Source organism: Xenopus laevis, chromosome 9_10L (genome assembly GCF_017654675.1).
Source record: "Xenopus laevis strain J_2021 chromosome 9_10L, Xenopus_laevis_v10.1, whole genome shotgun sequence".
Classification (NCBI taxonomy): Eukaryota; Metazoa; Chordata; class Amphibia; order Anura; family Pipidae; genus Xenopus; species Xenopus laevis.
This window is the reverse complement of record NC_054387.1, coordinates 73,555,887-73,581,688: the sequence shown is the minus strand read 5'-3', so window position 1 is coordinate 73,581,688 and position 25,802 is coordinate 73,555,887. Positions and strand designations below refer to the sequence as shown.

General features: G+C 36.3%; 1 protein-coding gene across 4 annotated transcripts in view; it reads left to right on the top strand.

The window, feature by feature from the left end:
* LOC108701352 (sodium channel protein type 2 subunit alpha) overlaps window positions 1-13,947 on the top strand; it is an 81,882-nt gene extending 67,935 nt beyond the window's left edge. For all 4 annotated transcript variants that reach the window (XM_041577477.1, XM_041577475.1, XM_041577476.1 and 1 more), the window contains exons 22-27: window positions 4,664-4,945; window positions 5,721-5,774; window positions 6,352-6,489; window positions 7,588-7,692; window positions 8,890-9,160; window positions 10,455-13,947. In XM_041577477.1, coding sequence (XP_041433411.1) covers window positions 4,664-4,945; window positions 5,721-5,774; window positions 6,352-6,489; window positions 7,588-7,692; window positions 8,890-9,160; window positions 10,455-11,650 — 2,046 coding nt within the window. In that variant the 3' untranslated portion in view covers window positions 11,651-13,947. The remainder of the gene's footprint in view (window positions 1-4,663; window positions 4,946-5,720; window positions 5,775-6,351; window positions 6,490-7,587; window positions 7,693-8,889; window positions 9,161-10,454) is intronic.
* The last annotated feature ends 11,855 nt before the right edge of the window (window positions 13,948-25,802 follow it).

Genomic DNA, 25,802 nt, shown 5'->3' with positions numbered 1-25,802 from the left:
TTACCACCATAAATTAAGCATATATATTGCAAGTGTGCTACTTTTAATGGATTCTAGGGGACTAGGGGTAACTGCATGCTCTCTATGTCTAGTTTCCACATTCTTATGCAGGGATGTGCATGTAAAGCATAGATACAGAAGGACCTAATTTATATGGGGCTTCAGAAGAGAAGTTGAATTTTGGCATCAGGTGACGTCTCTAGCTTTTGAAGATAGACAGCCGTCCGTCAGATATACTTGCCTTGGAAAACAAGGACCTGTGCATTCCTATTTTGCAAGAGCATGAGCAACTAAACTAAGAACAAGAACACTTATTGACTTCAAAATAGCACATATAATACTGTTTTATGTGTTAATGTATACTTTCATTTCCACGTTCCCTTTGCATTTATGTAATGGAAATAAGGTGTGAATGTATCACAATTTTCCCTTCTTAATTTCTCAATCACGTGCAATGGGGCCAGTCTTGAGCAATGCATCTTGTTTTAGAAAGGCAAGCATAACCACCTAAAAAACATCCTACATATTAAGATTTAAATTGTAATAGCATACATTTATATTCGTATAGGTACTACCTTGAACAATTTAGCATGCAGATTAAATCTATAGTGTCCAGTATAGTGAACAGCTGCAGTGTATTCTTTCTTATAAATTGTTTTTATCTGTCACTGCTTCTACGCCCTACCAAAAATAATATTAAAATAACCTGAGCAGAACAAACAATTTCTGTTTAATAGACAATCTGATTTGATATCTAAGGCTGATGCATGAAGCATTACCATTGTTAAATGTATTTGCTACTAAGATATTATTTTTACAGGTATAGTGCAAATGGCCATTGTACTATGCAATATTTTGCATAGTTTTTTATATCACTAAATAAGGGAGGATACATAGTAGGTCTGTATAATAAGTAGTTGTTTTCTGTTGACTGGCAACTAGTCAAGTCATTTGGCTATTTTATTCTAAGCCACAACCCTTTATTCTATCACAACCCTTCTCCTTTCTCTTCTTGGCTTTCTTATTTAATGATCATTGGATCAACATATAGCATTGCTATATCTATAAACATGATAACCTAGCAGAGAAAAGAAAGAACATTCAATTTAATTTGGGACTAAACATAGCTCATCATATTGTTATCATCTGGAAACCTCTTTATAAGTATCTGTGACTACAACAACATGCCCTTTCATGTAAAGCACCCTAAGGTGTAATGTTACTCTTGCAATTTTTAGTCAGGACTCCATCGTCTTGATAAGCAACAAAACAAAACACATTTAGGCTTACAATTACATATTACACATACAATTACAATAAAATATATTTAAGTGATGTGAATTGAGCATTTTTGAAAATCATTTACTGGGTAATATACATATTCTGAGAAATAACAATAGAAAGTGTTATTTAAATCAAGCTCTGTCATTTATCATCATTATGTTTTGTTCTCCTTTGCTCTTAAACTGCTGACTATTTGTTAATGCTAGACACAGCAATGGTGTACAATAGAAAATGCATGCATTCTACTGAAACAACACTTTAGCATGTTAAACGCTGCTTGACTTCAGAAAGATGACAACTCAACTTTAAAACATGGATTAAAGTTGAATTACAAGATATGCATGTTCACCTGATTGCTGTAAATGACTGTTGTATTTCAAACTTCAAGTCCAATAAGATTTAAAAAAAGAATTTATCATTTATTATGTGATATAACAATTCTTTCACGAACTAAGCAATGCTCTCCACTTTGACGTCTATCAACAAGAAGCCAGTATAATAATCCTTTTTGAAAATTTTGAGACAATTATATTTAATCAGATTTACCTTTTTTATTTTGTGGTTAAAAAATTTCCCCTTTCAACAATCTAGCCAGACTATAGCTAATATATGCAAACATTATGTTGCATTCTAACAGTGGGATATGATCAGTAGATCTGCTCTGCAATCCACTGAATTCTCCCTGCCCAATCCTGTTCAGTAATTTGTTCACTCTGAGAGAGACATACTCCTTGCTTTAAACTGACTTATTTTGGCCACTGAGTAGTCTAAAATAGCATCCCAAACTTAATTACAGACACAAGAGGATTCCCCAATTATAACCATCCTTACTATTGCTCCATCAACAATCTCATTATCTAATACAGGGTGATTACTATTAAATGTTTGCTTGCCAATATTGCAATACAATTGAACTTCAGAAGATCAGATATAGTTCTTTTTTGGTGTTCAGAGCTATAATTAAAATATTGATATAATTTTGCAGAGATCAAATAAGAAGACATGCTTCTCATTGAAATATCATTAAACGATATGCTTACATAATCTGGCCTCTCCTGTGAAAATATTTTTTTATTTTTTCATTGAATCCATCTCTGTGGTTTGTAGACTGTAGTGCAACAAAATAAGGGTATAGCGACACTGCTATGTGAAGTGTATGCCCCCTTAAGAAATTATCCCTCTCCCCAATGGGGTTTACTAATCCAAACATTGCACCCAGTGCACTAGGTCGGACTACACAATTTTTTTTACAAAGTGCTAAAATTCCCCTTTAATCCAAGAAACGAATTTTTTTTTTAATTTACACATTTATGTCTTTAGAATTTACACATTGTTAGAAAGAAAAAAAAAAATTTTTCATGCAAAAGGAAATGTGTTGTGCATAAACAAGCAGTACACATTCTTGGGTTATTTTTGCATAAGCCCAGTTGGGTACAAGATTTTACTGCAGTTATCTTTCTCCCAATCACACAGATGGGTACTTCCATCTAAATGGTTGGTATCAAAGAAACTAGGTGTATCAGTCTCTAGTACAATGGGCAGTTCAGTAGTCTTACTACTGTGAACATGTTTTCTTTTTCAGTTCAAAAACATGAACTGCTGCCTTCAGTTAATGTGAAGTGTGTTCAGCTTTCTATAAAATTAATTTTGAGCTTTGTTACATCTTTATTTAACTTAAGGCTGATGATTTTTGAGCAGGAAACAAGCAGGAAATTCTGATTCCCTCTCTATAAAATACTTATCGCAAGAACTTGCAATGGCGCAGTAAGTATTTGGCATCACCACTCTTTTATTTTCCTTATAAAATACAAATCTTTAACATGCTAACACTGGAGGTGGTAAGGCTTTACCACAATATATTTGTTGTACCATTACTATGTTGTCCCCTTCCATTCTGCTGTAAAAGGAGTACTTTGTGCTCCAGTCAACATGGGTCTATAATGGAAAAGTAAATACACTGATCATAGAGTTTGTGAGGAATGGTTCCCCTAGGAAAACCAATCCAGGGACACAGCCATATACATACATGGCTGCCAATTCTTAAAACACCCCAGCCATAAGGTGGTAAACAGAAATAAAACAACTATTAATTTTTAAATTCATGTTGAGAACTGCGAGTCTAATGATTTATACCAAAGAGAAACATTGACTTAATCAGTCTTTTGTTCTGTCTTGGATAATATTATTACACAATTTTTGTTCAATGTATCAAATTATAAAGAAAATAAAGAAAGAGCAAAGAAACAAATGTCATAAAATTCACTAAAATTAGCAATATGGTAAAAGACTGAAGTTTGAAATCTAGCTTAATGAAACATTTCAAAAGAGTCTTATTTCCTAAGAATGTTTCCATGCATAAAATGCAGTGATGCTCTTAGTGAATACACTGTTATTGACTGCCTGGCTTTGGACACTATGATACTGGATGATAAGAAATTATTTGCGAATGTTGGTGTTACGAGATTGCCTGCATTACGAAGTTATGGCACCTATTAAACAGGTTATTGCATGACTGTATAACAAACCAATCTCTCTTACAATCATGTTTCATATATTTTATTTGCTTGTACATGTTAAAATAGAATGGCCTGTTCATGGAAAGATGTGAAATACCTTCTTGAATAAAAAGAATATAATCTGCTTTCTCGTCCTGGTATAATTATGCTAACCATACATCTGTCCAACTTTGGATACACTATAACTCCCATCATCATAGTTCACAAATCTAGTTAATGGGTGGAGGTTAGCCCTGACAAAATCATGTATTGTTTTTCAGAATCAGTACCATTTTTGTTGACCAGTTAAATCTAGAATGAAGCAGTGTGCATGTGGAGGTTCTTCCTATGCATGTGCTGTGCTTGGGGTGGGAAGTGGGGGTGGAATGAATTAATGACATCACCAATAGCTATCAAACGTACCTTGAGGGGGTAGTCATATTGATGACATATCCAACTTCATCACAATAACAGCTATCAATGACCAAAATACCAACGCAACAGACACTAACTGGTTCATATCAATTTGCTTAGACTTCATGACGGTGATGGGAATTATAGTATATTTACTGTATATCTACTGAGGTCTTACACCTTGCTTAGAACAGGCCATCCTTATGTAATTTCATCACATGTTCACATGATGCTATTTTGTTTTTAAAAGCATGATGGTACTGGAACATTTCTTTTTTCATCATTATTTTATCTTAATTTACCATTCCTTCATGAAGTACATGTGTTGCTTGACTAATCTAGAGTAGGTCATGGTTTTTATTCACTTCATTTTGTACATGTTGTTGTCATATTTCCATTATATCAAGTTCTCCTTAAAACCATAAGAAAGTGAAGCTAATCTCTTTTTTCTTTTTAATCTTCTATACCAGGTTGTAGTGAATGCCCTTGTTGGAGCTATTCCATCCATTATGAACGTCCTTCTGGTTTGCCTCATATTTTGGCTCATTTTTAGCATAATGGGAGTAAACATGTTTTCTGGAAAGTATGGCTACTGTGTGAATTACACAGATGATTTAGTGTTTGACTACACATTTGTTAATAATAAGAGCCAATGCATGGATCTTATTAGAGACAATGAAACGGCCAGATGGAAAATCGTGAAAGTGAATTTTGATAATGTGGGATTTGGATATCTTTCTTTGCTTCAGGTGGTAAGTTGAATGCAATCTTGAAAAATTCTTGATAATAATAATTGAGAAAAATGTGATTAAGCCGCAAATTCTGATGTATGTTAAATTCCAAGAATACTTTCTGAAACAGGTTGTAAGTCTGCTGTCTTAGGCCAATGGGACGGTTCGACACCCACTGTAAATCTGCACGACAGCGGTGACAAAATGGCCCTAGTTTTCTTCCCACTGGCAATAAATCATTGATAGGCAAACATACACATTGATTCCTTTTCTAAAGTTGCCTCACAAGGAAACTTCAGTCCACTAAATGATGTCACTTGCTCAGTGCTTTGATCCATCAAAAGTAGGTTCTAGAAAGTCCTTAATATATATATATATATATATATATATATATATATATATATATATATATATATATATAAATAGTTTTTATAGTATAGTTTTGGCCATATGGCTCGCTCTGGTATTTTACTGACCCAATGAATTGATGGGACCACACTGTTTGGTTGATTGCCAATATATATATATTTGTCCATCTATGGCTATCCTAAAGGGATACTGGCATCATATAATGGGACAAGAACAGATATCCATGATGTATAACCTCTGTAAAATGCTGCGGAATATGCTGGCACTATATAAATAAAAGATAATTATAGTAACTTCACATGCATGACCAAGTATATTAATGTCTTTATAGGGAAACTGTAGGAGACAGCATATGGCATATATTATGTCAACACTTTTATTAAGCAGCTAATAAATATCTTAGCTCTAACTAAAATATCTCTTACAGGCAACATTCAAAGGATGGATGGAAATAATGTATGCAGCAGTTGATTCACGAAAGGTTTGTACAGACATGTTTGATATACATGCCAAAACATCATGAGGTTTTAATACAGTTGTTAACAATTAAAAAGAGTTTCTTTCACAGATCAAATAATTTATTTTAACAAACAGGTTCCCAGAGTCCTGGTGAAGCAGCCTAAAGTAATTCAGATTATCTTGAGCCTACACATACAAATGAACCCTAGCCAAGGGCTGCAAATAAAAATCTGGAGAAGCCTAAGATACCACTTTGGCATAACAATGACTACATCCACTGTTTATTGCAAAATACTATATTTGCAAAATCCAAAACTACAGGAGGTCATCATTGACATTAATTAAGCTTCCAAATGTGTTGTAAAGCATGAGAGTTTTTATTAATGCACCCAACCAACCTAATTATACATTATAGAATTAGTAGGGGTATTTATAACGTAAGTAAAGATGTATGCTGCCTGTTAGTGTTGCTATATTATTCACCTCAGTCAGAAGAGTTTTGTATTGTCCGTAGCAAATTTAGTCCAAGTCTCTGCCAAGATGTAAAGATGCAACCTTTTCATTACTTTTAATGTATTATATGTTTTCATTATTTCCAGCAAGAGGAACAGCCAAAATATGAAGACAATCTGTATATGTATTTGTACTTCGTTATTTTTATCATTTTTGGATCATTTTTCACTCTCAACCTTTTCATTGGTGTCATCATTGATAACTTTAACCAGCAGAAGAAGAAGATAAGTATTATATGTTGTATTTCAGCAGTAAAGAGAAGAACTTTGGATATATGGCATATTGGTCTGTTTAAACAATAATTAGAGCAGAATTTAATATTGATGGAATTGGGAGGCTAAAGGAGGGCAGAAGAATTATGAATTATACAGAAACACCCATACACGAATATGATTGCATACATACATAACCAGTTTAGCAAATGGGGCTTTAATATATTAGGACTTTTACCTGTAAGGGAAGATTGCTGATGGTCCCTTTAGAACCTCGTGCACTAAGCAGTTGTGTCTACCAATAGCACAGTGCAAGTTGTGATCTGTCCCAGATTGGAAATCATGTTTAAAGAGCAACATACAGAATATAGAAACAGGCACAACTCTTTGCATTGCATTCTGGTGGCACTTCTGTGCATTGGGGACAAAAAGCATGTTGTTACAGGCCCCATGATAATAAATAAGCCCTTATACGTTTTCTTATTCAGTTAATTAAGGGGATACTAAATTCTATTTTACTGCACAGCTTAATTGTCACTGGACTACATATACAAACATATTTTTACATATTATTAAGGTTAAAGCATGCCGGGTGCTTCCATCCAGCAATATCAGGATTGTATTCTTAAAGCAATTTTGCAAAAATCTTTATATAATTTTTATATTTATATATATATCTGGCTCCATTTTCTTTATTCCTGCAAATGGAGTTTGGAGCTTTAAGCACAGTTTCCATAGTATGTCCTATATCCCCATGTCTGATTCCAGTGTAATATAATAAAGCCAAAATTATATAATAATTTCCTTATATAAGATAACAGCAAGATGACTGACATAGTGCTGGGAATCAGCATTCTCTTTGATGAAGTCTTTTGCATATAAAATAAAGTTATTGATCAGTAGAATTCGTATTGGTAAACTCTCTTGCATCTATGAGTTTTTGGTCAGTAGAATTTTGAGTGAAATGTTTTCCTTGTGTAATTAAATTTTCATCTACTTTTATAGATAACTAGGGGACATGTTTGCAGTCAGCTTTAGTGTCCTTTTAAGCCTATATGAAAAGAATAAAATGTGCAATGTTATGACCAGTTTTGATTTTTGTTCCTATAATTTGGAGGTCAAGACATCTTTATGACGGAAGAGCAAAAAAAATATTACAATGCAATGAAGAAGCTGGGGTCCAAGAAACCACAAAAGCCTGTTCCAAGACCAGATGTAAGTTACCAGGAAAAAAACTTACAAGACTTTAGGGCCTAATAGAATACAGTGAGAGAGCTCAGTTCAGTTTTAGTCATACCATTACTTCTGGAGTCATAGGGGTATATTAACAAAAGAGAGAAGTGGCTAACGCTAGTGACTTTTCGCCAGCATTGCCACCCGCAGGGACATGGCTAATTTACTAACAGGCACTGGCGCCAATTTGCTAGCGAAAGAGACCGGTGCTAGCTGTCATTCACACTGTATCGCCAGGTGACAATTCACTCTGGTGAATGGATGTTACTCCACAAATTCACTAAAATGCAGATTTTACTGAACGTTACCTCTTTCGCCAGACTTGCCTTCACCAGCTCAGACCAGGTGAAGTGCAATGGAGTACATAGAGCCTCCTCAATCTTTAACATTAACATTAACACCATATTCAAAGTTCAAAAAACCCTGGCAACTTTTCCTTTTAGGCTGCAAAAGTCCTTCAATTTTTTTTTTTTGTAACCAGTTTTCTCCATACATTTTCTAACATATGGAACATTAACTACAGTGGAATCATGTGTAGGGCATTATAACAACTCTATTGTCTTTGTGTAAAAGTATTTACTGCAACATATAACATAAAGAAGTCCATACAACTTTAAATCTCCCGCCATATGCAAATTAACCTGATCGCAAGATCTCTAGCAAATTTAGGCAGAAAGAAGGTAGCGTATCTTCACTTTGAAATGCTCGCATTACCGAAGAATCGCTAGCGAAAAGTCGCCAGCTTTCGGCCCCCAGTACGAAACTCTTCATGTTAGTGAATTGGCGTTGTCTGACTGAATTTTCGCCTGGCGAAGTGTTGCGCTGGGTGCGAAGTGGACGCTTTCGACTTTTCGCTGGTTAGTAAATCTGCCCCATAGTATTTATGATATATTTTGTGTTTCAAAGCAATTTGTTTAAAATGTGAAATCCCAAAATGATTTTTCCCCAGTGAGAACAAAAAATAAACCGCTATATCCTCATATTATACTTTGCATGAAATAGAATAGAAATAGAAATACTGTTTATGACATGTGAACTCTATTTTTAAGCAGGATGTATTTTATGAACACTTGTATGAAATGTTTTTAGCATACCTGCTAATTTACAAACAGACAGTTTTTGGACTATATATATTTCAAATGTATAACAAAAATACTTCTCTTACCTTGTTTATTGCAGAATAAATTTCAAGGCGCTGTCTTTGATTTTGTCTCAAAACAACCGTTTGATATAAGCATTATGATTCTGATCTGTTTAAATATGGTAACAATGATGATTGAAACAGATGACCAAAGCGATGAAACGGAGAACAATTTGTACTGGATAAATGCAGTTTTTATTGTTCTTTTTACTGGTGAATGTGTGCTCAAGTTGATATCCCTACGCCATTATTACTTCACAATTGGCTGGAACGTATTTGATTTTGTGGTTGTAATTCTCTCTATAGTAGGTACGTATGCTTTAATTTAATGATTTTTTGCTGTGTAAGCCTGAACTAAATTCAAGACAAAAAATTTTAAAAGAAATTTGCAAGTGAAATTACGGTACAGTAGATCCATAGTGCGATTGGTCAAAAAAATGGCAGCAATCTATAATTCTCTAGTCAGCTGTGCAACCGCTAGAGGCAAATATAAGATAATAAAAAGGTTTTATTTTTATCTGCAGCCTACTATTTAGTGATACACTGACTGTGCTGCTAGATTTTTTTAACATATCACCAACACAACTGATCCCATTGATCTACTGTAATTGTTGCCATCTATGAAATCACTTCTAGGCTTCACTGAAAGATCAACAATGGGAGAATTGACTTTCTGAAAATAAAAAAAAAATGTCACATTTATAAAGCAATGGGCAATCAAAAAATTATTTTTATTTTGCTTGAATTTTTCAAATACTGTATACATTGGTACATCAAAAAGGGTCATCATCTGTAAGACATTCATAAAATTGGGTCTAATGTACAATTTTAGCCTCAGAGTAGTGCACAGCATTTGCGCAATCCATAACTCTTTGCTCTGTCTGCAAGATGTGACTGCATTGAACATACAGAGAGAAATCTCTGCCACATCTGAAAACAGAAATTTCTCAGGAGTGTTTACAGTGCTCTATTTTAAATCCATTGAACGACTTTACTTCTGGTTCACAGAGGGCTCTGACAGTTCATGGAACACATCTAATGGACTTAAAGGTGCTAGAGCTTGGAATATTGCAAATATGCCTCAAGAATATGTAGGCACTGTAATTATCTTGTTAAGTTATGGAAATGGTTTATATTGTCTTGTTTTGTCAACATCCCCAACACTTTAGCAACCACATTTTAAATAAATTGTTATTGAATATATCTATTTGTAGCCCAGCACATGTTGGGACTCACCAGAACAGGACCTTGTAAATGACACTCTGACCTATTTTCCATCTGTATGGGAAATAATGATAAGACTTAATTGTTATTATATTTATATACAGTATTGCAATTTGATAATTTTAAATATATTTTTTTTATCGAATATAGCTATTTGCAGCCCAGCACATCTGGGAGGAAACATGTTGGGACTCACCAGAACAGGACCTTGTAAATGACACTCTGACCTATTTTCCATCTGTATAGGAAATGATGATAACACTTAAATGTTATTATATTTATATACAGTATTGTAATTTGATCATTTTAAATATTTTTTTTTGCTGTACGTTTTAAATTGCAAATATTTACTATGAGTCTGATGTTTTATCTTCCATAGGAATGTTTCTGGCGGACCTTATTGAAAAATATTTTGTGTCACCCACCCTGTTCAGAGTCATCCGATTAGCTAGAATTGGTCGAATCCTGCGTCTCATCAAGGGAGCTAAAGGCATTCGTACTCTGCTGTTTGCCTTGATGATGTCACTTCCTGCTTTGTTCAATATTGGTTTACTGCTCTTTTTGGTGATGTTCATCTACGCCATTTTTGGCATGTCCAACTTTGCCTATGTTAAAAAAGAAGCTGGAATTGATGACATGTTTAATTTTGAGACCTTTGGCAACAGCATGATCTGTTTATTCCAAATTACAACATCTGCAGGATGGGATGGTCTTTTAGCACCAATTCTTAACAGTGGGGAGCCAGACTGTAGTCCAAAGGCAGAACACTCAGGAAGCAGTGTAAAAGGTGACTGTGGAAATCCTTCTGTTGGGATTTTCTTTTTTGTAAGCTATATCATAATATCATTCTTGGTTGTAGTAAACATGTACATAGCTGTTATCTTGGAAAACTTCAGTGTTGCTACTGAGGAAAGTGCCGAACCTTTAGGAGAAGATGACTTTGAGATGTTCTATGAGGTCTGGGAAAGATTTGATCCAAATGCAACACAATTTATACAATATGTTAAACTCTCTGATTTTGCTGATGCACTGGATCCACCTCTCCGAATGCCAAAACCAAACAATGTCCAGTTAATTGCAATGGATCTGCCTATGGTGAGTGGGGACAGAATTCACTGCCTTGATGTCCTATTTGCCTTTACAAAGCGTGTGTTAGGTGAAGGTGATGAAATGGATAACTTAAGACAGCCAATGGAAGAACGATTCATGGCATCCAATCCTTCGAAGGCTTCCTATGAACCAATCACATCTACTTTACGTAGGAAACAAGAGGAGTTAGCTGCCATAGTTATTCAGCGCTGCTACAGATGCTATGCTTTAAAGAAAGGCATAAAACATGCTTCCTTTATGTACAGTCAGGAAAAGAGCAAAGATGGAGGGAGTCTACTAACAAGGAAAGATATGTTGAGTGATCGAGTAAATGGAAACTCTACAACAGAGAAAGCAGACATTACTCCTTCAACAACCTCTCCTCCATCCTATGACAGTGTTACAAAACCAGATAACGAAAAACACGAAAAAGACAAAATAGAGAAGGAAGACAGGGGCAAAGACGTCAGGGAGTATAAAAAATAATTTCAGTGGCAAACTGTTTACAGCCTGTGAACATTGTTTCTTGATGTCATCAGGACTACTTCCAGAGATTTATGCCAAACTGACAGTTCTTATAATTATGTACTTTTGGTCAGTGCCTACAATAAGACAGTGACCCCTTGTAAGTCAGTGACTACAATGGAAACCAACAAACTTGACGGGAGGTTACTTTTTCAACCTCTTCATCTCTATGATGCTTGCAATGCATTTCTTATTGATGCTTTGCTGGGCTCTTAAGAAGTAAAGGGGTTATTTCCTAGCTGACACTGCTGAAGAGGATAGTCCAAACGGCTACTCAGACTGTGTGGAACGGGGACCATTTTGTGGGATACAAACATGTAATTTTTTTGTGTGCTGAACACTTTAGTAAAGTCCTTGTATCCACTGTTTGCATTTCAACTGCCATATTTGCCATATGTTTACAAACTCTATGTTTATGGATTCATTGTTTTTTTGAATTCATAGGTTCTCTACTATATATGTGACTATTTTTGTACTTGGGTTTTATGTTGGAATTGGGGCTGATACTTACCACTTCAAAGGTATGAGAACCAGGTGTTCTGCTATATCTTTCTCTATAACATATGAATAAAACAGATTGCATGAATGCATGCTGAAATCATAGGTCATGCATGAAAAAAACATAGCGCTACAAAAAAAAAGTGTGGAGGTGCTTATCTGTTCATGCTGAGTCACATAAAGAGAAGTTAATACACGCCTGCAATGCCCCATTGAGTCCCAGATCAGAGGGCAGTTGGATTTATCCTTTATGCAAACCTCAGCTTGTGCAAACACTTATCTAGTGCCCCAAGGCACAAATTCACATTTGACCATCACAAGATTGACCAGATAAAAACTTTCTTTAAGCCTTGTCCTGCATTATTGTTTGGCCACCTTCAGCTGTCAGTAAGGTTGATATTGTACATGCCAATGGAAATGCTTATGTTATGGTATGTAAATAGTTATTTTATCCTGTGGTGGATTTTTGAGCAAAAAAATAATGACTTGGGCACAATATTTATTGCATCAAATATGTACCACAATATGTGTAGTTTGCAAGCTTTTGAAGAATAATAGAAAATATTCTGTACCAATATAAATAGTTTGGACGAGATCACAATTGCATGTTTATATTGCTTGGGCTGCTTTATGATGTTTATTTTTCCACTGTCCAGCAGTCTGATATGGAAAGCCATATACCAAATGGTAAAGTAAGACAAGCTGTTCAACGGTTTCGACAAAAAACTGTTTTCATTGTCATTAATCTCTTTGCTGCCGGAGGCTAGAAACTCATAATTTTGCCACTGTCAAAGCTAAAGGGTTGCCCTTTAGGTACCAGGTTAAATAGCTTTGGTCCTTAAGGGGTTAAGCAATAGTTTGCAGCTGATTCTATAGTTCTGTTTTTCTTTTTCTGTTCCCATTATTGTTTATTTTGTATCATTTTTAACCATTTCCTATAAATTCAGATTAAAAATATATACAAACATTGGGTAATATTGCAAACTACAAAGCATAAAGAGTTTATAAGATGATCAACCTATAAATACTGTAAATATTCATTTAGCTTTATTTTTCAGCATTTTGTACATAAGGGGAGAGACAAAACTTAACTGTAGGGTTAATGTTGTGGTCACTTTTGTTACTATCCATGCTTAGCACTAATCAATTGGAGATCTTTTACCAAATAAAAGAAAAGAGTTGTACATTTGCTATTTTATTACTTTGTTTTTTGTGCACACAATGAATGTGGAATTGTACTTGTGAAACTGAAACCACAGATCACTCATTCAACCATAGCGGGATCATGTAAAATATCACTGGGTACCAATATACAGAGGTTGTGAGCACAGCCTGCATCAGGTGTTGAAACTTTTTAATGCTGGACATACCTGGAACACTCTAAAAGCAACCTGTTTCAGGTACGGAGGTGCTAAAAAGGTTACTGTTTTAAATGCCATTATCTTTCTTAGAGTCTTATTTCATATTTGTTCTATTCTTGTTGGTTCATGCTGCACTGGAATGTTTTAAAAAACATGTGGGATCCACATATTTTAATTTTCCACACAAAAAAAAGACACGAGTTTGCTGATTACACCATGTTAGCTTAAAGTTCTGTTTCGGACACATGCAAAAAGTTAATTGTAGACTCCTTTGCTTTCCAAGACTTAAATGACTTGTAGTGTACTGTGAACTGCATGCAGGGAAATGCTATTACCTAAACGTACAGCTAACAACATTACAAACAAGCCAAAAGAATAAAGATTACATTTTGTATGGTATTTGTGTGCTTTGGTCTGTGTTTTCCTTACAACATTATAGCTTTTATCAGTTCTGCGTTTTTTGTTTTTTTTAAATTCCAGTTCTTGAAAATACTAGTGGTAAGAGTTTATTTCACGATTGGGATTTGGCCCAGGGTTTTGCATATCTTATAGAGACCATCTCATAGCTATACATAAATATACACAAGTGAATGTCAATGCCTAGGCACAAAACAATATGTTTTTTTTTTCATTCAATTGAAAAGAATGTGGACATTTTACAGTGCTGGCAATTTAATTGGGTAAAAGTAATAAATCTAATGTGGATTTGTGTGGTAGAAGGAAAAAAACAGCCCTTGTATACCAATGATTAGTGATCTATACACTTCCTACCCTTTGGGGAGTTACTAACCCCACTTCCCTGATCTCTGCTACATATATTTGCAGAATGTGGATGGTAGAGGGCAATTTTCCCTGCATGGCTATTGCTAGCTAGGGATAACTGAATATATTAGGGTCAACAAGGTTGTGAGAGAAGTACTACGGACTACGGAGGGGGATAGAGAATGGGCTGTCAGATTAGGCTGTGAGAAGAGGGGACGGGGAAAGAGATTGGGCTTTGAGAGAAGCAGCTGGGGGGAGAGAGAGAATGCAGGCTGTCAAATCGAGCTGTGAAACAAGGGGAGTGAGAGAAAGAGTGGGCTGTTAGAGAGGTAGTGGGGAGGAATGGGGTAAAAAAAGGGACACAAAACTAAACAGAAAAAAACACTACTGCGTTGCTGAAGACTTGAAGGCACTCTGACTGGTACTTCATGGGGGGAGTGTGCAGTGTTCCAGTTGATACTTTCTGGAACACCTGCTAGTTTTTAGAGGAAAACGATACCCCTGGACAAAGTATATCTCTATAAAAATATGCTGCATAAAATAACTCATATGTAAATCAACCATTTTCATAAAAATATACTTTCACAGTGCATACAAACAAACCAAGGGCACACATACACACTTGAGCCAATTAATGGACAAAGTCTTTTATTCCCACACTTCTTCCTGTTGCATTATTTGTGGTCAGGTGATTTCTGAAGGCGCCCAGAGAATATCATAAAATGGTGGCTCCAGGGAAAAAATGTTAAAATAAAAATATTTATTGATATATACAAATATATAAAATGAAAATAATGTATAACTTATTAATTTGATTTGATAATTGCAATTTGATAATATGTTTTATTTATAATTCTTATAAAGGTATGGGTTTTGTCCTTTGTAACATTAAGGGGCAGATTTATCAAAGGTCGAATTATTTAAAAAATTTGAATTTCGAGCTAATTTTGGTGTACTTCGACTAGGGAATAGTCCAAATTCTATTTGAATTTGAAAATAAAATCAAAAATTCGAATATCGAAATTTATCATGTACTGTCACTTTAAAAATTCGACTTCGACCTATCGCCATCTAAACCCTGCCAAATTGCTGTTTTAGCCTATGGTGGACCTCCTAGAACCGAACCTATTTGGAGTCAATTGGCGGACATTAAAATATCGAAGGGTTTTTTTGGAAAAACTCCTCGATCGAAAACTGACCTATTCAGCCCAAAAAAACTTCAATTCAATTTCGTTTTGGACTTTTTTCAAATTCGAAATTCGACCCTTGATAAATCTGCCCCTTACATTTTGGGGCAATAATAGCATAAAACTGAATTGACCTAATATGTTACCAAAAACTTTTGTAACACATTAAAATTAACACTCTCAAGACAAATTAGCCACATTAAACTAGATAGGTGTTGCATGTCAGTAAATAGATTTCATAATCTTATTCCTACTGCAATTATTGTGATGTGATGCTTTTCTCAAGGCTACAAAAGCAGGAGCTCAAGGATGCAGTTAGAAAAATCAATTGTTTCGCTAACAAAACAGAAATCCTTGTTTCAAGGGAAAAAGTCAATTGTTTTGCTAACAAACCAAAAATCCTTGGACAAATACTATTGCTTTAGATACATGGAATCAAAAGGGGTAATTTACATTGTAAAGTGCAATTGCAATCATTAAGCATTCTACTACAAGTTAGATTTTATATTTTAATAATTACCATTTATAATTATTTAATTATATTTTTGGTGGACTGCTATTGGTAACTGCACTGGTGTAGTTCACCATTTTTAAACCAGCAACACAAATCAAATCTTATTTGAAGCATTTAGTTCCTGGAGCAACATAGTTTTCTTAACTTGATGTGTGGCTTTATGCTTATTATGGCTCATGTATTATCAACTGACCACAAATTTGTTGAGTGTGATAAGTAATTTACTGGGGAAAAATGTTGATGACTCTAATTAAATACAGTGTGGATTCTGGTGTATCCAAGTTGCTTGTTGATGTCTTGACTCAATATTTTGAATTCACATTTGATTTCTCAATATGTTCATTTCACATTCATTTTCACATTTGAGAAACAAACAAGGGAAAGTTGTGCTCACCACTAATTTTTAAAACCATTAGGCGGGGTGCAATGAGGGTGTGACCACAAAATACATATAGTCAAATACAAGAGTCCTCTGCACTCAACCCATTATCAATATATTTAAGACAGAGACATTTTGTGCATACTGCTACTGAAAAATGCCTTACCCTTTAAACAAAACAGTTTACATTTTTCAGTAGCAGTATGCACAAAATGTCTCTGTCTTAAATATAGCCAGCGTTCGGTGCCCGAAATGCAACTTTGTATTTTAGTAAATTACCGTTGTTTGAGCGAATTTTCGCCTGGTGAAGTGTTTTGTGATGGCTGCGAAGCCGTCACTGGCGAATTTTCGCCGCTTTGTAAATTTACCCCAAAGACTTTATAGTCAATTCTGCAAAAGTATATTAAAAATCGATTTTCACCTGGGCTGATTTTAAATGTTACTTTCCCCCAGTCCCACTTTACTTTAAGTTGGAAGGGGGTGGACAAGCCACCCAACTGCTGTAATACAACTAGCTAAAAGTACACCAATCTAGTTTATTAAAATATCCTCATTTTCCAATTAATTATGAACCAAAGTGTATTGAGGAAGAGAACCTTTTAAATATTGAGAATGGCAGAACAGGGATAAAAATGACAGCAAAACATTGATTGCAAGTACTTTTGTAGTGAGAACATAATTTGTTTTATTTACACAATTCACCATAAGACAAATAGTGCTTGTTCAGAGTTTTCTCCCTGAGTGCTTCATTATACTTTCACTGACCTGAAAGGAGGACCCTGGGGCTAAGCATTGAGGGAAGCATCTAATCATTAATATAATCCATTTAGCTACAGCAGACAATTGAAAGCCAATAAATGATTTATTACATGAGAAAATGGAGATACACTATGCAATATTAATCAAACAAAAACTTACTTACATATGAGTATTGTAACTTTATGAAAGTAGCAGCGTAACATATCTGTTTTGAAGGGAAGCATAGAACTTCCATATAATCCCCATTGTACTCCCTCCAAAGAAGAGTCCCAAACATAATTACAGACTCAAGAAGGTTCCTCAGTGAGATTATTCCTTACCATACCAATCTCAGTCATCTTGGCCTTAATCAACATTTTAAGATAAGTGCACAGTTTTGGCTTGCCAATATTACACTGTTAGAAACTTTAGAAGGTTTGACAAGTGGCAATTAGCTGTTTGTCTCTTGACAAAACTGAGATGATGATGATAAAAATAATTCATCCAGGTCATGGTATATCTAGTATAGGTAAATCTAAAACAACTGGACTTGCTGAGTAATCAATGAAGAAGTTTCACTACTCATCCGAGCAGCTTCTTCAGTTCAACTGACTGGTGTGGGAAGTGTTCGGCATGTAGACTCTTCCACTAATCCAATCACAATGGCACATTGTAACTCTTCAGAGAGGTGACATCTGAAATTCACAGAGGTGTTGATGCTATGTAGTTACGGTGATAGGATTATTCAATGTGTCATGCAAAGGATTTGGGGGTTCGGCTGAATCCAAAATAGTGGATGCGGTGCAACCCTAATAAGGATTAATTATATCTTAGTTGGGATCAAGTGCAAGGTACTGTTTTATTATTACAGAGAAAAATCACTTTTAAAAATGTTAATTATTTACTTAAAATGGAGTCTATGGGGGATGGCCTTTCCATAATTTGAAAAGCCATATGAGATGGCTCCTGTAATGCCACCCCCCCCCCTTGCCAACCCAGTGGTAGACTGCAAGGGGGGACACAAAGTTTAGCATTCGCAACTTTTGAGTGAAGCCGCTCTTGCCATTCGTCCACGTTAAAGTTTCATCCCATAAAAATTGTCCTGCCTGGCTGCCCCAATGTGTCTCCATAGAAACTGCCTTTGAACAGCAGCACAGAGCATGCAAACAGAGGAAGGAAAGAGTGGGTGGCTACTAGATTTGGGACATAAATCCAGCAAACTTTTAGCCCAGCTGGCAAGCGACTCAGACCAGACTACATGTGCTAACAGATAGAGGTCAACTTTCCACACAGCCCTAGCTAATAAATGCAAATTTTTATAGAAAAAAAGATTGTAAGCTGTTGTGAGTAGGACCCTTTAATCCCTACTTCATTACGTAACCCTTTTTTGCTCCTTTTTAAGCCCCATTTTATATAATATTATTGTAATGTTCTGCATAAGTAATGAATTAATGCGTGTTACTAGAGAGGACTATAATTCTACCCATGTGCAAATATAGAGTGCTAGATTTTGGGAGTACACTGGCTTTAACATGTTTGAAAACCTTTAGGTTTTATTTTCCATGTGTCTCGTTGATAAATCAATTTTCTACTTGCCCATGAAAGTGCATCCAGCAAAAGGAAATCTTCTCACGTGTTTATCCACAGAAGGATTGTAATGTCTGGCAAGCCTCTGTACCACTAATAGAATTGGGGGATGGTGTGGCAGAAGTTCCTGCATGTTCCTGTACAAACAAAAATGTATGATTTTTGCAGGGCTATGGTTTCATACACAACTGAGAATAATTCATGTTGCAAAGTAATTCAGCCTTCATCACAGCAGACAGGGAAAATGAACTGCACTGCATCAGCTCAGCCACAGGAACTGCAGCATACAGTACTCTCATTTCTCTGAAGGGTTGCATAGCAGAGAACCTTACAGATCCAGCACCATCTCTCCAGTGCAGACTGGATATAGCAGGCACATCATAAACAAATCTTAATGTTCCAGAGATCACTAGGTGGTCATTGTTTTTCTTTTTTATATATCAGTGCTGTCCAACTTCTATGGTACTGAGGGCCAGAATTTTTCTGGTCTACATGGTGGAGGGCCGATAATGAAAGCCAGTGTTAGCCACTCCCTGGTTTTAGACCACACCTACTTTAAACCACACCCACGTTACCACAGAATCATGTCCACATAATTAGCACACCAAAAAACCAAATGGTTGGTGCTCACTGCAGGGATGTCACTCATATGTGAAAAAAGTTAAGTCATATTAAATAGATACTAACACCAGAATGAAACCATTTTTGCATCTATCATAGCATTGGCTTTTTTTGCTACTTAATAATTTTGCCATAAAGTATTTGCTCAAAGCTTTTACATTAACCATCTAACTCCCCATGCTCGTCTATGAGGGGTCTGCCATATTTGTGCAGCAGGAGTCCGTTAGCATCAGCAACTTTAACCAACAAGCTGAGATGGGACAGTCAGGTTGGCAAAACAGTCAAGTCAACTAACAATTATTTACAAAAACAAACCCCTCAGCAAAAAATCAACATGACCTATAGGTAACTTTTAATGTACATTCATATTTTAAAAAGTAGTTTTTTTAGCATCAGTATCACTTTAAGACATACCCTTAAATCCATATGCCTCCTCCTCCCTTCCTCCCTCCCTGCACCCACAGCACATGATTAAACACCTTAGCGGACCCTAACAATAATTTTCAAATGCTGTGGCCAATCAAACAATTGTTTGATTGGCCACAGGCCCGAATTTGTGGCGAGGCCACATAGGCCCGGGCCTAGGGCAGCACATTTTTGGGGGTGGCATGCCGCCCAGCCGCCTGTGCTCCCCAGTGCTTTGGCGCTCGCACGCTGGCGCTTTTGCGCCAGCGTGTGGTAGTGCGGGCGGGAGCTAGGACAGTGAATCCGACGCTGATTGGCCATGAACATTATTGTGTCTGGATATTAGGTACTAGGAGTTGTTCATACTTTTTTCTTCTGGGGAAAATAATAAAACTCTCTACTTGATGGTCTAGTTCATTCTGAGTGATGTCTTCAATGTATCTTTATTCTTTTAAGAGATTGTAAATGTGTAATGTCAGTGTTCAAAGTGCTGTAGCTTTGTGTTGTTCTCTGTGTTCTTCTGGTGATAATATCTGGAATATTGATGACATCCCCTTTGTGAAGGCCTGATTGTAGAAAACCTTTAAAGGAACAGTAACACCAAAAAATAAAAGTGTTTTAAAGTAATGAAAATATCATGTACTGTTTCCCTGCACTGGTAAAACTGCTGTGTTTGCTTCAGAAACACTACTATAGTTCATATAAACAAGCTGCTGTGTAGCAATGGAGGAAATTTAAAAAAGGCTATATGGCACAGGTTAAATAGTAGATAACAGATAACATTGTGTTCTACAGAGCTTATCTGCTGTGTAACCTGAGCCTTTTCTCCTTTAAATGGCTGCCCCCATTGCTGCACAGCAGCTTATTTATATAAACAATAGTAGTGTTTCTGAAGCAAACACAGAAGTTTTACCTGTGCAGGGCAACACTACATTATACTTCTATTACTTTAAAACACTTAGGGGCCGATTCATCAAGAGTAGAATATTGAGGGTTAATTAACCCTCGATATTCGACTAGGAACTAAAATCGTTCGACTTCGAATATCGAAGTCGAACGATTTAGCGCAAATCCTGCGATCGAACGATTAAATCCTTCGAATCGAACGATTCGAAGGATTTTAATCCAACGATCGAAGGAATATCCTTCGATCAAAAAATCTCAGGCAAGCCTATGGGGACCTTCCCCATAGGCTAACATTGACTTCGGTAGCTTTTAGCTGCCGAAGTAGGGGGTTGAAGTTTTTCTTAAAGAGACAGTACTTCGATTATCGAATGGTCGAATAGTCGAACGATTTTTAGTTCGAATCGTTCGATTCGTAGTCGTAGTCGAAGGTCGAAGTAGCCCATTCGATGGTCGAAGTAGCCCAAAAAACACTTCAAAATTTGAAGTTTTTTTAATTCGAATCCTTCACTCGAGCTTTGTAAATGTGCCCCTTAAATTTGTTTATAGTACTGTTCCTTTAAAACTTGAAATTTTTTTTCTTTGACTAATTAAATTTTGTTCAATGGGCACCACCATAAAAATAATGGCATAAAATAATGGAGGCAAATACCATTTCAAGCAACAAGAAAATACACACCTTTATAAATTTGCTATTTACAGTATTTGCACTGTTCTTTACACAGTTTTTTTCCAGTGGAAATCATTTTACACAGCATTATAAATAGGCTCCTTTATGTAACAATGTAACGAGGGTTAATTTTATGATCACAAGTTCTAGTCCTGAAAACTGTGTTTAAGCAAAATGTAATTTACTGTGCTTGTACTCATTGGGAGTTATGTAAAAAAAAAAGCCACTAAGCTTGCAGAGGAGCAGTAACCCATAGCAACCAATCAGAAGGTAGCATTTACTGGTCATCTGTTTAAAAGCAAACATCCTATTGGTTGTTACGGGTTACTGCTCCTGTGCAAACTTAGTGTTCTAAATGTATACATACAGGGGCATAACTATATAGGAAGCAGACCCTGCGGCTGCAGGGGGGCCCAGAAGGGATAGGGGCCCCATGAGGTCCTAATTGATATACAATTTAAATAAATATTGGTAAAACTGGTCAACCTGGGGGCCAGAGAAATAATCTGCTGTGGGGCCCAGTAATATCTAGTTACGCCACTGTATACATAGAAAATGTGTGTGTGTGTGTGCGTGTCTTTTTACTTACAGTTTTTTACTCTTTTTTTTATTTAATGTGAGGCTTCTTTGTAAAACCATTGCTTCTGATTCTCCTGTCAGTGCTGTCACTTTTGACAGCTGTGAGGGAGTGTTTCTTTTTGTGTGCTGTAAGATGGAGCTTGTGCTTTGCAAAAATGAATGTGCAGGAATACAGTACTTTACCTCCCATTTTCCCTTATAGCAATGGCAGCTAATAACAGAGGTGGCTGCATCTCTAGTTATAAGAAAAAAGATGGTGTGGGTGCACATTGATGGTAGGCACAAATAAGCATCAACATGAGTGCACAATGCTAACAGGCATGCATAGGTGCACAAAAGTATGTGTTACTAGGAGTGCAAACTGGGGCTTGTATAATTACCCAAATATACTTGAGATAGTGGGAGCACTAACTTGGCATTGTATGTCAACGCTGGCAGCAATTACAGTGAGAAGCACCTGTTTTTGGCACCCACCTTGCACTTCGTAAATGAGGCTTAACAAATACAACAAATTGAAACAATTCTAGAAACCCCCAGCAACAGTCAGTTATTTATTAGTAATTTGTTTGATTAGTTGCCATAGGTTACAAGACCTAATCAGATTTACCACCTGTCAGTATGTTAGCCTAATATTTGGCTAGGTAATAACTGCTGAATGGTATAAACTTTAAATCTCATTTACAGAGCGGATTAATAATATATAGATTAATTAATCATCACAGTAAAGTCTGCTTGGCTTTCCTTACTTCATGTTGTTTCCAATTATAGCATTCTTAAAGCAGGTTATGACTGAATCATTCACTGCTTCAATGGTCCAGGAGAGAAGTATAAATATTTAACATGTTCATCTGGAAAATAAGTTTATTTTATTTATAAGAGTAATCAGAGGGAGAATTACATTTCTTGTAGGGAAGTATATTATTTATAGCAAGTTATCAATGCAAAAAGCAGAGTGCCATAAATATATGGAAAATAAAGATAACATGACAGATCTGAACAGGAACAGTTGATACTGGGGTAAGAAATGATACAGATAAGAAATTCCTGTTCTGGGTAGCATATATACACCAGCTAAAACTTTGAAAAACAAAGTGGTATTGCAAAAACAGAATTGATAAATAAACTATTAAAACACTCCCATTAGGAGGTAGTTTTTAATTCTAATATATATATATATATATATATATATATATATATATATATTGCTGAGCAGGTGGGGGCCATAACAGTTGATAATAGAGAATACAGCATAATAACAGGTATAATGTCTACAAGATCAGAAATCCTTAGCATCCAATTACAAGGTTGCTTTCCAACCTAAGGCCACTAAGTGCTACCTGTTGTTTGGTTACTATACAAAAGTTGGGACAGATTAGGACATGGCCCTTTTTCCTTACTGGCCTTACTCTTTTATACCGTCTACCAATCTAAATCATGGCCCATTTTCCAGTAAAATTTGTTCCTTTTGAGTCCCATGATTTATGATTAGCTTACCTTTATTGAGACAACTTGAAGGTCTGGCAATGGCTTACTAGTTACCTCTTATATCATCCAACAACAGCTATTTGTTATATTAAATACCCTTCTACACAGGGCACTGGCATAAAGAAGGGATATGTGGACAGATATGCATTTATCTTTAGACCACAGCTGACCTAGTGAATGAACAATATGAAAGTGGAAACAAGGCTGTAAATCATGCTAAAAATAATGTACAACATAAAGATCTTTCTATATCCCACATTCTATAGATATTGATAACGATGTGGCCAATATTGTAATATTTAAAAGGACAAAGAACTAACTAAGGAAGACCAAGGACCAGGTCTCTACTTGGTAAATTGTATAAAGAGCTGTTACGTCCCTAGAAAATACTATAGCAAGAAGAATGTCAGCACATTAAGACTTAATAATAATATAAAGGCCGTACTATTCTTGGTAACTACAGGTGGCAATGGGTATATGGTCACTAGTTACGTGCGGGCTGACCCAAAGCCTGTGGATCAGACAGGTTTCAGGTAGACTGTTGCACAAAGTTTGTTGGCTGCGGGCAGGTGTGAGCTGAACTTTAGTCTGTGTCCACCCCATCCACGACCTCCTAGTGCCTCACTTCCAAGGAATTCCCTCCTTTTTGTATATGTATGCTCCGACATGCCCGTGACATCAAGCGGGTAGGAGCTCACGGTGGGTTAGGGTCGGGTGCAGGTTCTCAGGGGTCGCGGATGGGTCAAGGCTTTTTGACTCGTCCATCACTAATGGTCACTGATTTATAACTGAGCTCTTTTCTTTAAAATCTGTGACACTCTGACATTAATTCCAATCCATTTGGGGTATGTTGGAACACAATTGTTAATGTCCATTTCCCACCCTTTTCGGGCCCCTCACACCGTAGACAATGGGGTCCGTTTACTAAAGTGCGGTAAATCTGACTTTAAGTTTCCGCATGTTATCGCTGAGAATATTTTTCCGCCAGAATATTCGCAGCGACTAAGTTTACTAAACAGCGATGCGCTCAGAGGTCATTGCGATCACTTGCGGTAACTACGTTATGGAACCAGCTTACGTTATCGGTAATTTTAGCGAGTTGCAAATTTTCTGGCGACAAATTACGTTTTTGCGGATATATGTGCTATAAAATAGTCTTGTTTTATGGCGGTTATTATGGCAATTTTTACTGTGACATTTATGGCTAGGGATGTAGCGAACGTCGGAAAAAAAGTTCGCGAACATATTCGCGAACTTGCGCAAAAATGCGAGCGGTTCGCGAACGGTTCGCGAACCCCATAGACTTCAATGGGAAGGCGAACTTTAACATCTAGAAAAGACATTTCTGGCCAGAAAAATGATTTTAAAGTTGTTTAAAGGGTGCAACGACCTGGACAGTGGCATGCCAGAGGGGGATCAAGGGCAAAAATGTATCTGAAAAATCTGCCTGTGTGTGCTTGGAAGAGATAGTGTAGGGGGAGAGCTGTTAGTGATTTCAGGGACAGATGATAGTAAGCTTGCTGGCTAGTAATCTGCTTGATACTGCTCTGTATTGGAGGGACAGAAGTCTGCAGGGATTTGAGGGACATTTTAGCTTAGGTAGCTTTGCTGGCTAGTAATCTACTGTTCTCTTTAAACAACTGCCATACGTTGACCTTGTAGGCATTGTTTGCCCAGTTTTTTTGGACGCAGCCACTGAAGCACAGTTGCCAGAAAAAATATGCCATATAAATGCTGAAAATAGTAATTTTTCGCCATACGTTGACCTTGTAGACATTGTTTGCCCAGTTTTTTTGGACGCAGCCACTGAAGCACAGTTGCCAGAAAAATTATGCCATATAAATGCTGAAAATATAAATTTTTTGGTTGCAGCCACTGAAGCACAGAGGCCAGAAAAATTATGCCATATAAATGCAGAAAATATGCATTTTTTTGGTCGCAGCCACTGAAGCACAGTTGCCAGAATAATTATGCCATATAAATGCTGAAAATATAAATTTTTTTGGTTGCAGCCACTGAAGCACAGAGGCCAGAAAAATTATGCCATATAAATGCAGAAAATATGCATTTTTTTGGTCGCAGCCACTGAAGCACAGTTGCCAGAAAAAATATGCCATATAAATGCTGAAAATAGTCATTTTTTGCCATATACGTTGAGTCAACGTATGGCAAAAAATTACTATTTTCAGCATTTATATGGCATATTTTTTCTGGCCTCTGTGCTTCAGTGGCTGCGGCCAAAAAAACTGGGCAAACAATGCCTACAAGGTCAACGTCGTTGACCTTGTAGGCATTGTTTGCCCAGTTTTTTTGGCCGCAGCCACTGAAGCACAGAGGCCAGAAAAAATATGCCATATAAATGCTGAAAATAGTAATTTTTTTGGTCGCAGCCACTGAAGCACAGTTGCCAGAAAAATTATGCCA